Source organism: Nycticebus coucang, chromosome 19 (assembly GCF_027406575.1).
Source record: "Nycticebus coucang isolate mNycCou1 chromosome 19, mNycCou1.pri, whole genome shotgun sequence".
NCBI lineage: Eukaryota > Metazoa > Chordata > Mammalia > Primates > Lorisidae > Nycticebus > Nycticebus coucang.
The window spans coordinates 40,677,384-40,693,090 of record NC_069798.1 but is presented as its reverse complement, the minus strand read 5'-3'; the positions used below and the strand labels follow the sequence as shown (position 1 = coordinate 40,693,090).

General features: G+C 39.8%; 1 protein-coding gene across 1 annotated transcript in view; it reads right to left on the bottom strand.

The window, feature by feature from the left end:
• The window catches only part of SETBP1 (SET binding protein 1), a 408,545-nt gene that overhangs the window by 30,000 nt on the left and 362,838 nt on the right, over positions 1–15,707 (bottom strand). The window contains exon 5 of the mRNA XM_053571729.1: positions 15,163–15,333. Coding sequence (XP_053427704.1) covers positions 15,163–15,333 — 171 coding nt within the window. The remainder of the gene's footprint in view (positions 1–15,162; positions 15,334–15,707) is intronic.

Genomic DNA, 15,707 nt, shown 5'->3' with positions numbered 1-15,707 from the left:
AAACCCCGGATAGCTAAGGCAGTTCTTAGTAATAAAAATAAAGCTGGGGGCATCACCATACCAGATTTTAGTCTGTACTACAAAGCCATAGTGCTCAAGACAGCATGGTACTGGCACAAAAACAGAGACATAGACACTTAGAATCGAATTGAAAACCAAGAAATGAAACTAACATCTTACAACCACCTAATCTTCGATAAACCAAAGAAGAACATACCTTGGGGGAAAGACTCCCTATTCAATAAAAGGTGTTGGGAGAACTGGATGTCTACAAGTAAAAGACTGAAACTGGACCCACACGTTTCCCCACTCACAAAAATTGATTCAAGATGGATAAAGGACCTAAATTTAAGGCATGAAACAATAAAAATCCTCCAAGAAAGCATAGGAAAAACACTGGAAGATATTGGCCTGGGGAAAGACTTCATGAAGAAGACTGACATGGCAATTGCAACAACAACAAAAATAAACAAATGGGACTTCCTTAAACTGAAAAGCTTCTGTACAGCTAAGGAGACAACAACTAAAGCAAAGAGACAACCTACACAATGGGAAATGCTATTTGCATATTTTTAATCAGACAAAAGCTTGATAACTAACATCTATAGAGAACTCAAATTAATCCACATGAAAAAAGCCAACAATCCCATATATCAATGGGCCAGAGACATGAATAGAACTTTCTCTAAAGATGACAGACGAATGGCTAACAAACACATGAAAAAAAGTTCATCATTCCTATATATTAGAGAAATGCAAATCAAAACCACCCTGAGATACCATCTAACCCCAGTGAGAATGGCCCACATCACAAAATCTCAAAACTGCAGATGCTGGCGTGGATGTGGAGAGAAGGGAACACTTTTACACCGCTGGTGGGACTGCAAACTAGTACAACCTTTCTGGAAGGAAGTATGGAGAAACCTCAAAGCACTCAAGCTAGACCTCCCATTTGATCCTGCAATCCCATTACTGGGCATCTACCCAGAAGGAAAAAAATCCTTTTATCATAAGGACACTTGTACTAGACTGTTTATTGCAGCTCAATTTACAATCGCCAAAATGTGGAAACAGCCTATATGCCCACCAACCCAGGAATGGATTAACAAGCTGTGGTATATAGAGACATAGACACTTGGAATTGAATAGAAAACCAAGAAATGAAATACTATTCAGCTATTAAAAAAATGGAGACTTTATATCCTTCGTATTAACGTGGATGGAAGTGGAAGACTAAGATGCTTTCTTAGTAAAGCATCACAAGAATGGAGAAGAATGAATCCTATGTGCTCAATTTTGATATGAGGACAATTAATGACAAATAAGGTATGGGGGGGGAGGAAAAGCAGAGAGAGGGAAGGAGGGAGGGGGTGGGGCCTTGGTGTGTGCCACACCTTCTGGGGGCAAGACCTGATTGCAAGAGGGACTTTACCTAACAATTGCAATCAGTGTAACATGGCTTATTGTACCCTCAATGAATCCCCAACAATGAAAAAAAAAATTTTTTTTTTGGGTGCTTAGAATTCATCTATTTTTGTATGTGTGAAAAGATTAGTACAGAAATATTGGATTGATAACTTCTATGATCAAACCATTGCACTTACACCGAGGAAGGCTACATTAAAAACGAAACAACAACAAAAAAAAAAACCTACTATTTTTTTTCTAGCAACATTCCAATGTTGGTTCATGTTAAATGAAGGCTCGATTAACTCCCTTAAGTACTTTCACATTAACTTCCACCAAAACTGGCCATTGCAATGTGGAATTGGTTTTTGAGCTTAAGGGCAAGCCTTCCATTTAAATCTATAAAGTTTAATTTTATTGGTTTTAGTCCAGCAGTCTAGTCTGTTGTGAAATTTTTGGATCATAATTTTGTTTTCTCAAAAACTACCCAGATTTTAACTGATTTTCAAAGGGTGAATGCTTGTTCCTTTAACTACTTCTGGGCTGTATTCAAGTGACTCCAAGGCATGCAATCATTCTTTTCTTTATTGAAGTTTTCTAAGAAAAAAATGCCAATTTACACAACAAAGTGTCCCTATATTTCTCATAAAAAGAATAAGCAATTTATACCAATTGCTTTAGACATTCACATATTTTTGCATCTGTCTGGTTAGCTGATGATGGATGTGCCACAGAAATAATAACTTTGCGTAGCCTACAGGTGTGTGCCCAACTCTATTATTTTTGTAGGTGTTAGAGAGAATATTGCATCTGATGTTGGATAGTGAAAAACATTTTGCATTTTTCTTTTATCCAGAGGCAACTCTCCTGCCCTAGTGATTAAAAAAAAAAAAAAGACACAAGACAAAACAATACCAGGCATGGCTGTAGTGCTTCCAAATTTCCATTGGAATTCAGCTTATAATTCAGTCTTAAAGCTTTGTATTAATACTTCACATCTTAGTTTACTACTCTTCCTAAAATTCATCCATGGAATCTGATTTGTTTCTTTCTTTTCTTCTTTTTTTGGAGTCTCACTCTGTCACCCTGGGTAGAGTGCCCTGGTGTCCTCATAGCTCACAGCAACCTCAGACTCTTGGGCTCAAGTGATCCTTCTGCTTCAGGCTCCAGGGACTACAGATGCCCACCACAACACACGGTGGTTAGTTTTTTCATTTTTATTAGAGATGAGTTCTTGTTCTTGCTCAGGTTGGTCTCCAAATTCCTGGGCTCTGGCAGGCGATCCACCTGCCTCAGCCTCCCAGAGTGCTAGGATTACAGGTGTGAGCCACTGCGACTAGCCCATGGAACCTCATTTCAACATTAATCTGTTTGCTCCCTTCTATGTTGCTTGTATACCTTGGATAGCACTTCACTTAGTCTGCCCTCTGTTATGATTATGGGACGGATCTGTATTTATCTTTCTTCTTAATTACATTTTTATCTAGCATAAAGAAGGACCATGTCTTTGCCATCCTTATTCATGCTTGGAACAGATAATGATTTCATCCCACACGGTGCCAGGCAATGTGCTCTTCCTCACAGGGGCCAACAGAGAGAGAGCTCCCCTGACTTACTCAAACTGATAGCAACCTCCATGGCGTGACCTAAACCAGCATATACTCGCTACTTTGTAAAGTTTGTGTGTGAGGCATGAAGGGATTTTTGGAAGGGGATTCAAATCACTGTAAATTAAATTAGACCCTCACATATTTCAGTTGTTCCTCTGAAATGGTGCTTCTTCAGAGCACCATTCACTGTTTGGAGACTCTAAGCTATGAGTACTTAGCTAAAAGTACTGTGAAAGATACACTGATACCCAAATTAATCCATAGAAGAAATGAATTTTCAATGACGAAAACAAACTTGGAACTTATTAAGAGCCAGTAAGAAAATCAGCTTGAACATTTAAGGCAGCATATTGGAATGAAATGATGTGTCCTCCCTTCCCCCCAGAAAAAGAACATATTATATATTAATTATCTAACCCTAAAACATATATACATGTGTATATATGTATACATACACACATATATTTATAGAAAGAGAGAGAAAGAGAGGGAGGAAGGGAAGGAAACGGAAAAAGAGAGAAAATGAATGGTCTTCTTTTGTTGTTTTAAAGTATAATAGTTTTGGGTTCACAGCCAAATTGAATGGAAGGTACAGACCTTTCCCACATACTCCCCTGCCCCAACATATGCACAGCCTCCACCATGAATGGTCTTTTCATTGCCAAACATTTGAATCAGAACTGTAATGGTTTATTGTAGGGAAGGGGTCATATGCTCTCCTGGCAAATACGTACACATTCAAGTTCTGAGCACTATACCAGTAGTTTTTTAGGGAAAAAATGGTATTGTTTTAACTTTTTTTTTCAAACATAAGCTTAGACAGATTCAAGGCAGCAACTATTCCTTCCTTAATTTAAAATTTGACAATTTAAGAGGAAAAAGCTCATTCATCATCTTACCCTTTAAGAGACCATAAATTATTGGCTCATATACCATGTGGCTTGGATTCTAGGAAAAGTTAGTGTAAACAAACCCAAGTTTCAATGTGTGGAGTAAGAGAGTGAGTCATAAACAAAACACAGGCATATGCTCTCATATAAATTAAGGGCCTGGATCATCAGCTTCCCAAAGTCTGCTTCCCATTAATTACACAACAAAATGAACTTTCCATATGTAAAGCCCAAATCACTTCACTCTGAAAACTTGTACAAGACAAAGACCAGGATGTGGCTATTTAAGCACTAACAAAACTGGATTTCAATTAAGAAAAGTCTTCTCAAAATATCTTCAGGTACTGGAGAACAGGAAGATCCCTCGAGGAGTGATTTTGAGCAAGGAAACTTTCCCCTGGGGGGCACAGCCTGTGGGAGATTGATCTGGATCCCCTGTTGAATTTACAGGTGATATTAAGCTTATTATCTTTTGTTTTGAATCCCTGCACCTTTCTGGGTCTAGCCCTGGATGCTCAGAGTGTTCACACACATTGTTGGGGCCACTGACCAGGGTAAAACCAGTTTAAATTCTCTCCATCAGTTCTTCTCTGTCTTCTGATGCTGTCCACTGGTAGCACAAACTCACATTTCCTCATTATATTGTAAAGGCTACCTGGTCTCTCCTAGTTGAAAGACTATCAAGGAAACAACAATTCCCAGGGAAGAGGATTCTCCGAACAGGTGAGAAACTCTAAGGAAGAGTGGAGGGAAGCAGCTGAGTGTTCCTTGCATCCTCTCCAAATCTGAGTTCACAAAACAAACTAACAGTTAGCTTTCCAATGGACATTAAAACAGCAGATATCAAACTTTAGGTGTCCTGGGTAGAGGACCCAGAGGGGAAAGAAACTCTACTCTTTGCTAGTGGTGGTATAGGTGGCTTTCAACCATTCATTCACTCAGCGGTTATTTTCCTAACGTCTATGCTTTGGTAGCATACCTTAGACCACACAGGGATGTGGATTGCTTCATTCCTAACCTCAAATGAAGGGGAAGGTTTTGGAAACCTGCAGTGTGGCCTGCAGTGCTTCTCAGGCTTCCTCATTTAAATTGTGATAACAACCACAGCAGGACCTTCGCATCCCCATCCTACAGAGACCTCAGAGGGTAAGTCATTTTCCCAAAGACACGTATCTCAGAAGTCCTGGACTCAACAGTCCAAGCAAGGGTTTCCCCATTCAAAGCCAGTGTCATACCACGCTTGCTTAAGAAAGTAAAGAAGACAGAGGGCCAGAGTAGTGATTTTCAACCCACGTGCCACAGCTCCCTGGTGTGCCCTAAGAGGATCTTATGTTCGCTGCGAAAATTGTTAAAGATCACTAATTAAATTATTTAAAAAAGAAGTTCAAAGCATAGTAAGTATATTATTTTTTAACTCTTTTTTCTTTTTGATCAACCTAAGTGTGCCACGCAAATTTAACTCTAGGTTCAAGAGAAATACTAAATACTAAAGAAATACTAAATACTAAATACTAAAGAAATACTAAAAGGTTAAAAAACACTGAGCTAGATAAAGACAGAAAACCTGAACTTCCTTGTCAGTTTTCTAATAGTGACTGCATAGGAGTGCTGGATTTCTCTTGATTTCACAATCCCAAAGACCTCTTCCAACTCCCAAATTCTGTCATTAAATAACAGAATTTCACAGATCACACTCGTTACATGTGTTGGGTTCAGTGTCTTCATCCGACTGCTTTCTCCAGTTCAAACACTTTCCAGGGTTCCCTCATGGGAGCCAGACCATCAGCATACTGAGGGAAGCTGAGAGGGGTCATTGAAGAAGCTGGCATGGGGACATGGGGGACATGGTAAACTAAAGACAATATGGTCTATCTAATGGGGCAAAGGTTACCATGTTCCAACCACCTGTTGCCACATAGAAGGAAATCCGAACCCAAAGTTGCCGGATAGTCTGAGTGAAAACCTTCTGTAGGACATGGGAATAGTCATTGCAGACAATTATTGGCCCAGGGCTGCCACTGAGCTATTCTGAGTATTACTGCCGAGTGGTAACCACACCTTACTCTAGAATTTCAGGTATTATTATGTTCCGGCCCCAAACTTCTCTTTTACCCTCATCTGCCATTTTTGACACATATACTGCTATCTCAGAAATGAAAGTCTATTCCTCCAACTTCTGTCTGCTAACCTAATTTCTCAACTCTTTTCTTGCCAGACCATCTTACTGTCCTCAGAACTCCCTTGGTATGAATCAGCTGAAAGTTAATGACCAGTGAATTGCCAACTGATAGCTCTGCTAGCATCTAAGAATGTTATTTAATCTTTTCATTAAAAATTTTATTTGGTCATCTCATGTTTTGGAGTTAGGCCTTCCCAGTTAGTGTGGAAACTCCCCTAGGGCAGGAGCTAATCTTCTACTTGTATATATCACTTATAGATTTGAGTACAATGTGGCAGGTGCTTAAAAAAATTGACCATTTGCAATAAAGCCCTGTAGATGTTCAAGTAAGATGAACTTGGCATAGTGATAAATACCCCCAAGGGTACGGGCTTGAACTGTGTCCTCAGGTAAGGGTATATGGAAGGAGGGGAGAGGGCAATTATCACTTTCTAAAGGATAGTTGATGGATGTTATGAATAGTTGATGGATGTTATGATCTAAGTCCTAACATGACTAAGATATTACATGACTCCACATGATTAAACCCTAACATGATATAACTTCATTTTGACATGAGAGAGGTCATAAAATACTTATATATTCAGTTTTTAATATGTAATAGGTCTTTTCATCTGCTATTTCATTTCTTTCTTAGCAATGCCTAAAAGGCAAAAGTTCTTTTTTCCATTTCACTGATGAGAAAACTTGGACCCAGAAGTCTCAGTAGGACTCAGGAATGAATTTAAAAGTACTATAGTACTGTAATAAGTCCTCCCGGCTAACTGGTGAGTGTTCTCTCTGTCCCTCTTCATGTCTCTGTCCTTCTCATTCTTCATCACATCTGTCTCTCAATCTTTTCTCTCTCTCTCTCCCTGCCTCCTTTCTCTCCATGCCTCTTCCCTCTGTGTCTGCTCTCTTCTCTAAGACTGTCTATAGCCCTGGACCACTCCAGATCATTCTTAATGACAGTCATTACATAGTTCTTCTATGTTGCCTGAGGACATTTCTGCAGCAATGAGCAGAAAAGACTTTGCCCCCCAATCCCTACCCCTAGTCTCAACAGCTGGGTTCACTGTGCCAACTTCACTAGAACCAAGAAGTTTTTCAAAAATTCTCCATTAATTACAGAAAACCCCCCAAAAGCACTGTGCCCCCTTCTCATTAGCACAGATGCTTTCAGTTGCAACTAAATTATCTTGCCACCATTAAACCAACAATCTAATTAGACTTCTGGAAATGGAAAGAGCCTGTGAACCAGGCAGGCACCACACTTTCATCTCAAAACTGATCATAAAATATTTGTGCCTTTTCGTTCTTTGCTGCACAAAATCTGCGCCTCTGAGAGTCACCTTTCATTCTCTCCTGTTTATAAAGAGGAGCTTGAATATTCAATATAAAATAAGTATCTTAATAGAAATTGCTTCACTTATGGGAGGTTTGCTTTTCCACGTTTCTCCAAGTGTGGAGTCTTCATTACAGTAATCGCACCTGACTCCCCTCTGTTTCTGCTACCTCACAGCCAAACCTCCCAAAGGCTTCAGCGGAGGTGTGAATGATACTATCGCTGGGGAAGAGATAAAATGTATTATTACCATGATTTTTAAGAGGATCTGACTGTGGCATGAGGTGGTTAGAAGCATAATCTGTATGAAGCATTCAGAAAAGATAAATTGAGTTAAACTCAGATACAGCGCTTTCACACCTGTCATTAAACCTCTGTGTTTCTTAAAATCTCAGCTCTGGAGAGAAAATAATTAGTTAAATTAAGTCTAGATATGTTTACTGAGTATGAACTTATGCACCTAGCACTGCAAAAGTTTTTGACACTCAAATATGATTATGAGTTGCTGTACAGCAAGGCTCCTGATGGCTTTGGTGTCTCTTATTTTCTTTCCATGGATCTGAAAGTTCTGGGAATTCAGGAAATGCTCATTATTCACTGAAGGAGGCAAAACTTAAGTAGGAAATTCTGCTGTCTGGCCACAGTACAAGACTATCACATATAAAATAGTTAAAGTGCAACATGGGCTTATGCCTTCCACTGACTGGCTCAAACAGAAAACCCTAGGGAACTTCTGAATAGAGGAAGACACGTAAGTATGCATCGCCCTCCTCTAAACAAACCTGGACTCTTGTATGCACAGACAATGCTAGATGTGCTGACCTGAGAATAAGCTTCCTCTGTGCCCTGGGGTCTTCACCAGGAGCTGGACTGAACAAGGAGGCTGGAAGCCTCCCAGGTCCCTCCCATGTTACTCCTCTGATGAACATTCTTGGGATGGTTTGCTGCTTCTGGTTCTGATACGAAAATAAAGGCAAATTGTTGCTTCTCAACTCTAGTGAATTTAATACTAGAGTGTATACTTCCGTGCACCAGATGCCTTTGTGCAGGAAACAGTTGTTGCTCAATGCATTTTGACCAATATTTAATGATTACCTACTGTTTGCCCACTAGGCAAAGGGCTAGGCATTGGGGTTTTGATGTCAGATAAAGTCTGACCATAGGAGACATATGATCCTCTAGTCTGGTGTGGGACCCAGGTGTGAGCACAGACACTGTGTTAAATGTAGGGATAGATGAACAATGGCTTATGGGGAGTCATGGCAGCACAGAGGATGTGGCATCCAACTTCACCTAGGCGTGGGGGTCAAAATGGGTGCAGGAGATGGCTTCTCAGAGTTGAAGGCACTTATGCCGAGTCCTGAATAATAATCATAAATTAGCCATACAAAGGACATGAAGGGTGGGCAAGGAAGAGAAAAACATTCCAGGGCAGAAAAGAGGTAATAACAATAATAATAATAACAACAGCAGCAGAAGTGACAGTAGCATCCATTTGCTGGACTCTGACTCGGTGCCAGGTACTTTGCTAAGATTTTCGCAATGGTTGCCTCATTTATTCCTCACTATAATCCTCTCTTCTAGATATTCTTTTCCTCATTTTACAGATGTGAACCCTGAGGTCTGAGAACACCAGTTGGTAAGTGCAGCACTGACATTTCAGTGCAGGCAATATGGCACAAGAGTGTATTTGTGCAACTGGAGTATTTCATGGCCTGCGTGTGGAAAAAACAAAATGAGTCACAACTCAGAAACCAGGCAAATGGAAGGGTGTAAGTCCTTTTAGGGCTGCCCAACGAGTACTAATTATCTAGAAATATGTGCCCTTATTGAACTTGCTATCAACTCCTGATTAAAGGACCGGAATCTGCCAGCTTATAAGTTAGCTTGTGGACTTTTGACTAGCAAAGATGAAGTGATTTTTGTCACATAGAAGAGATAAGGACGTTAACTGAGCAACCTGAGCAGCCTGCTGCCTCCATTGTCTACATTCCTATAATGCCCTGTTCCTCTAATTCCCCTTTGGACCAGCTTTATCACCATGCTGTTTTCTTCATTAAAGAATTGAATAAATTTTTGATGTGGATTTTTTAAGTTTTTTGAAAATAATACTCTGACAGTGGAGATCCCAAAGGATCTTAGAGCTGGTTGAAATTTCCCAGGAAATGAGACTGTAACAGAAAGCAAGGGTCAGATTTTCTGAAGAGTTCAAGTCTTTTCTGGGCTGCTATAGCCATAGGAAAAACTCAGATGCCCTAGGACATCCAGGTTAAGTCAGAAAAGGATTTATTTCTTCCCTTGGGGAATGAAGTTTCTCAGAAGGCCTTTGGTATATGATTGGGGTCTTCAGGGAAGCACAGCAGCTTCCAGCCCTGCTGGGTCTCGCCGAAGCTGGGCAAAGGGAGCCTTCCACGAGCCTACTGCATTCAGCACAGCTTTCTAGGCAAACGCAGGGTCATTCCGTGATGCTTCCATGTGAGAGCATAGGTAGTCCTTTTCAGACAACTTGATTGGACTTTATTTGCTCTGGATAATTTTTGGAAAGTTTCCTAGTATATATTTTAAGTGATGAGTCTGGGCTTGTAGGAATTTATTTACAATTTTAAGACTTCTTCGATGTATATACTTATGGCCCTTGGATGTTCCAAATCCTATTAACTCACACACACACACACATTTCCTCTATTTTGGTTCATTTGAAAGACAAGACTTTTGGCTGAATTTATCTGTTGTTATATGTTGATTAGAAGCTTCAGCTCATGATTCTATGTAAGACAAAAAGCAAGTGGAAGAAATAATTGTGTCATTCTTAAATTCTTGTTCATCGCTTTTTTTGTACTTTGATATTATTTCATTATTCTGAGACTCTTCCCATAAGTGACAGTTGTCAAAGAGAAAAATCAGGCATCGTAGAATTTGGGAACTAGATTAAAATTTCATAGTATTTTGTTTTAGCTATTAGCAAACTAAAATTCATTCTGATTTTATTGTAATTAAGAGTTCCTACCATTATTTGTAAAGGTAATTAATTTTTCAAGATTAAGGATTTTCATCTTGATTACCAATACCAGTTAGTTGTGATTGGGCTGATAGTTTAGTCTATCATGGCACAGACTAATATTAAATAAATCAAAAATTCAATGGACTTAAGAAATTTAAATATTTTCACTAACTTATGGGTGCTGGTAATTTTAAACAAGGTAGATGACTTGGTTGATGAGAATAATGGATTAGCCTTGATACACAACAGACAGAAGCTAAAAACTGTGTTCACTCTATTTCCTTCTGTTATCTCTAAGTGATTGTTAGTTGAAATTTGTGATAGCATCCCTGATACGTGTTTTCTTTTTCCTCCTAGTACTTCAGTGTTTTACCATCATTCCTTATTTGGACTTTTAGTTGCAAAACTAAAACCATAGAAATTTTGTTATCTTGATATTTTACCAAATTCTTACCACAATTCAGACTCTAATTATTAATATAGATTTATTTTAAATATAAAATGGGAAAACATGTTTCAGAAGTGAAATCATGAATCCTCTAGATTGCATGACCTCCCTGAGAAGTTTGTTTAATAAGCAGAAGGTCAGAAAAATTAGCCTGAGTTATTCTGGTAGGGATTATCTGATATGATTATTAAATCATTCTCGGGCCAGTGTAATAGAAGTTATTCAAATTATGCTCACTTTGAACAAACTTTATGGGAGCTTTTACTGCATTAGCTCTAATTATTCTCAATAATGATGCAGTGCTCCCTTGAATGAGACTTCCTTTGTTGCACCCGGAGATGGCAGCCCATCAATAGCTATTGAGCAGTTTGATAAGGAAGGCTGACCTGTTTGAGCACCACTGGCAGCCCACCCCCATCCTCTCTCCCAGCAGCTCAGAAACTGACGCGTTCTTAGCTGGCCATCCTTTCCGTCTCCTTGAATACCCACTTATACAAATCAATAACTTCATAATCAGCATGCCTCCCAGACTCTGGAAAGCTATAAAAGTTGCCCAAATAAGACCTCAAATAAGAAATTGGGGGTCCCTTGTTTACATGCATCGGCATGTACATGCACAGACACAAGTTAAGAAAGATGTATTTTTAAATCTTTGACGTACATTCATTTCTCCTATATTATAATGTGTATAAAATAAAGTGAGAACATTCCTTTCTTCACTTTTAGCCAAACATCACCTGTTTGAAAAGTATTGTTAGAATTACAGATTGATTAATTATTTGGCAAATATTTGCCAACAGTCTACAGAGTGCCTGTCAAATATTTTCCATTTAATTTTTAAGTGGTTCCAAGTATGTTCCCAGCATGTTTTTCTTAGATGTCTCCCACCCAGTTCAGTACTATAAAAGTACACACTTCCTGCCTCAAAACCATTCATTTGACTCAATGATTGTTTACTGAGAATGTCCAAAGTGTCAGGAACTGTGCTAGGTACTTTGGCATCCATTATATTCAAATGAAAGGAATTTGTAACTATTGAATTATGTCAGTATCTTCTTATTTCAGTAAGTGATATCTTAAATAAATTTTGCTTTATAAGCCATTTAGTTTATCTCTTCTTTTTTTTTATTCCCTCCTACCCCCAGTGTTCAAAATCACTCTGAAGAAATGATAAACTACTGGATAATTCTAAATTATCTTGCTTATAATGAAAAATGAAAAAAAGCTCTAAAGAAAACAAAAATCAACTGAGTTTTTTCATCAGAAATATATATTACTATTGCACAAACACCCAATTAAATAAAAGTAAAGCCAGAATCTATTAACTGCCTACCATGTGCTTGCCTTTGGTTAAAGTTATCCATCTCATCAAATTATGAGTGTCACTCACTATTCACCAAAGGAAGTAGGAGTCCATAGTTACGGAGAAAGAAATCTGTCTTTGCTCATATTGGGCCGATGACAGAAGCAGTATTCCACTGGAAATCAGGCAGTAAATCAAGATATTTGGGTTTCAATCCAATTGTATGACCTCAGGCAAATCTCTGAATCTCAGGAGGCATCAATTTCTTCACATGTGAAACAGAGCACTGGCCTTGAGCCCAGCCTGTGTGTTTCTAACTCTCTCAGGTTTGTGGGAAGTTGTTTATCTGTGGGGAGTGAAATCTCAGGAAGGTCTGGCTTCCAGCATCTGGGGTAGAACTCTGGCCTATTTCCCCCTAAAGTTCCGCTCAGCAGCCTGAGACCCGGAAATGGACCAAATCTGTGAAATTCTAATGATGATCTCATTTTAGTGCTGCCAAAAATGAACAGCCATTCCTGCATCCTGAAACCAGGGAGTTTTTTTTTTTTAGCTCAGCTGTGATTACCAGAGAGGCAGGTTTAAAAGTTTAATACCCACCTGTTTCTACTGCTTGTTTGGCATATTTGTAAATAATCTACTGAATGCGAATGGGGGGGCCAGCCCATGTGAGCCTGGGAGCCCAGAAATGGGCTTCCTCTCAGTGGAAAGAGTGCAGGGGAAGAAGATGAATTGCACCTGTCCTTTACCCCTGGGAAATAATCTGTGCTTGGTGAGCAAAGGAGGAAACACACAGGCTAATTTCTGAATCCTTAAAATGAGATCTTCAGTGTTTAATGGACGAGGTCAGATAAGCAATTATGTGGATGGATAGTGCAGACCATGACCAAATCTTTTGCTTCAGCCAAGTGACGTTGTCTTTGAGTTCTAGGCATGGAACCATTTCTCACTTCCAAGATTCTGCCCAGTGCTGCCTCTGCTGAGACATTCTCTCACTCTCACACAAAACAGCTGCTTACATCAAGTCCCAAGGAGTAGCTGGTTCTGCATTCCTCTGTCACTTTCCCTCCTTTGACTTCTTGTACTCCTTGCTGGCATCATTTACCTGGCACTTCCACCAAAAACTTCATTCTACACCAAGTGAAACTGCAGGATCATATCAGAGTGATGACCCCATTCCTTCAGAACAAGATTTTCCAAACAGCTGGACAGAACACCATTTCCAAGAGGTGTTAAGAGCTAAGGCTCAGAAAAAAACAAGTTGTGTGGTCAGATAAGAATGTGAAACTTTGGGCCCCTCCCCCCTGGAATCTCACAATGGACATTAGTCAATTAAAGGCTCTGGCAAGTCCTGTAGGAAGGAAACAGGTACTAGGCAGCAGCATTCCCTATCCTTACTTAACAATGAAAACACCTTTTATCACAAAACACCCGATATTCTGTTGAACTCTATTTGAAATCTGTCATTCCAAGTATTTATTTCTGTCATTTCAACTGGGTTCATTTTTTAATTAGCAGTGATTTCAGTGAAGGAGCTAGGTATGTAAAATAAACTGGGTTCTCTCCTCAAAGCAACCTGCCGAATTTGAAAATGAATTTGTAGTACACATTATTAATGAGTCTTTTCTTGGGGTTCTAATTATAATAGGCATTTCTACATACTGAAATACTCTCACCACATTTGCCAATACGTAGTATATTAGTTTAACAAATATCTATGGAAGGTGCCACCATTCTGCATGCCGTGAAGACAGCAACAATCTAAATTGTTGACTCGACTTCTGGGGTACATTCAATTTTGTCACAGGGGAGAAGATGTTAAATAAAAGGCATGTTTAATGCAGTCATGATATGGAGGAAATGCATGGTAGAGACTCTAGCCTATGTACCAGAGGTATTTGCAGGAGCTATGACTGGTTGGGTCATGGAGTTTTGTGGAATGTGAATGGGAACTGACTGGGTAAGGCTGTCCCCAAGCTCAGGTGTTAAGCCAAATTCAAGGCCTGCTTCTTGGCAGCAAGGATGAGCTTGGAAGACTGGGGGATGACAGAAGAGTTGGTGGGAGATTGTGTGTGCGGAGAGCAGAAGAGGGCAGAGATAGAATGGGCTGGGCTGCGGAGAACTGAGGATGTCTGAGAAAGTTTGTATTTTGCCCATTGGTGGTGAGGACTCTGGGAACTATTAAGGAATTCATGAAATCACAGGGTAGAAAGTACTAACACCTCAGGGAAACTCCAGTGGTAACTGTATTTCAACTCTGATGAGGAGGGCAGGCAGTAAAACCCAATGGTTGAGGGCATGGGCCATGGGACCTTGACTGCCCTCAGGTGCCCAGGTAAGCTTCTTCACTCTCAGCTTCCTTTTCTGAAAATGAGCATACATGTACATGGGTCACTACAAAAGTTTTAAGACAGATGGTGTTATGGTCCATTTTCACTTCTAAGAAACATAGTTGACATTGTTTCTGATTCACCTGTGCAACTTTCAACTTGCTTGGTTTATCAGTGCTTGCAAGGAGGGTTTAATTTGTTTCCATCCACATGGATTTTGAATTTCTTGATTTCTGTGTATCTCAGAATTTTCATAATGACCCATATTTACCCTACAGAATTCTTTTAGAAGTTACCTGAGATTACATGTATAAGACCTTGATGCTGAGATTAATAATTATGAAGACTTAAGTAATTAATATTGTTATCATTTAGTTGCTACTCAGCACACAGGCATTAGAATAACTGAAAAGCTTTTCAGTGTCCCCTTCCTTCCAGGTTCCCAGGTGACCTCCTTCCTTTCTGAGACCCCCTCCCACCTAAAAAACCCAGTGCTGAAAGAACCCCATGTTCAGTGTCGGTGAACAAAACAGAGAACATTTGACTAAATAGAACTCGACTAAACAGAGAACATTTGACTAAACAGAACTTGACTAAACAGAGAACATTTCCAGTGGGCCTCTCCACATTCAAGAGTGGTGGGGAGAACTCAAAGCATCTGAAAAGTGCTCACCTGCATCAGATGTTGCTGCAGACGCAGCAAGGAGAGATAACACGGGGGCTGGTGGGATTGCAACGCTGTCAACTGCAGCCGGCTTCTTCCTGGTCATCATGGCGGACACTGAGCCCTCGTGCTTACTGTGTGCTGCTGTCTGGTCCACTTTTAAGTGGGGACTTGGCATTCCTAAAAAATAATAATCCCAAAGTCTGTGGTTACTTTAAAGGAAAATGAAACCTGAGAGTAATTGGAGGAAATGGTCAAATGATTTGATCTCCTTCTTACACAGAATCAAATTCTTAAAATGTTTAAAGGAAAGAAAAAAGTAGCCATGATTGGTTTTGGTTGTGTGGCAGAAGTTAGGAGTGATAGCATTCCAGGTCGCTACCTGGAATTAGCCCCAGGGCATGGGGCTAATGAAGCAGAATAATCCCTCAGATATCCTTTTGCCTTCTGAGGACAAACATGCCCATTTTCACAGAGGCCACATTGGGATTCACAAAAGGGGCTCCAGGGCAGAGAAGTGGCTCCCACCTTAATCAGACATCTCATCTTGTCCA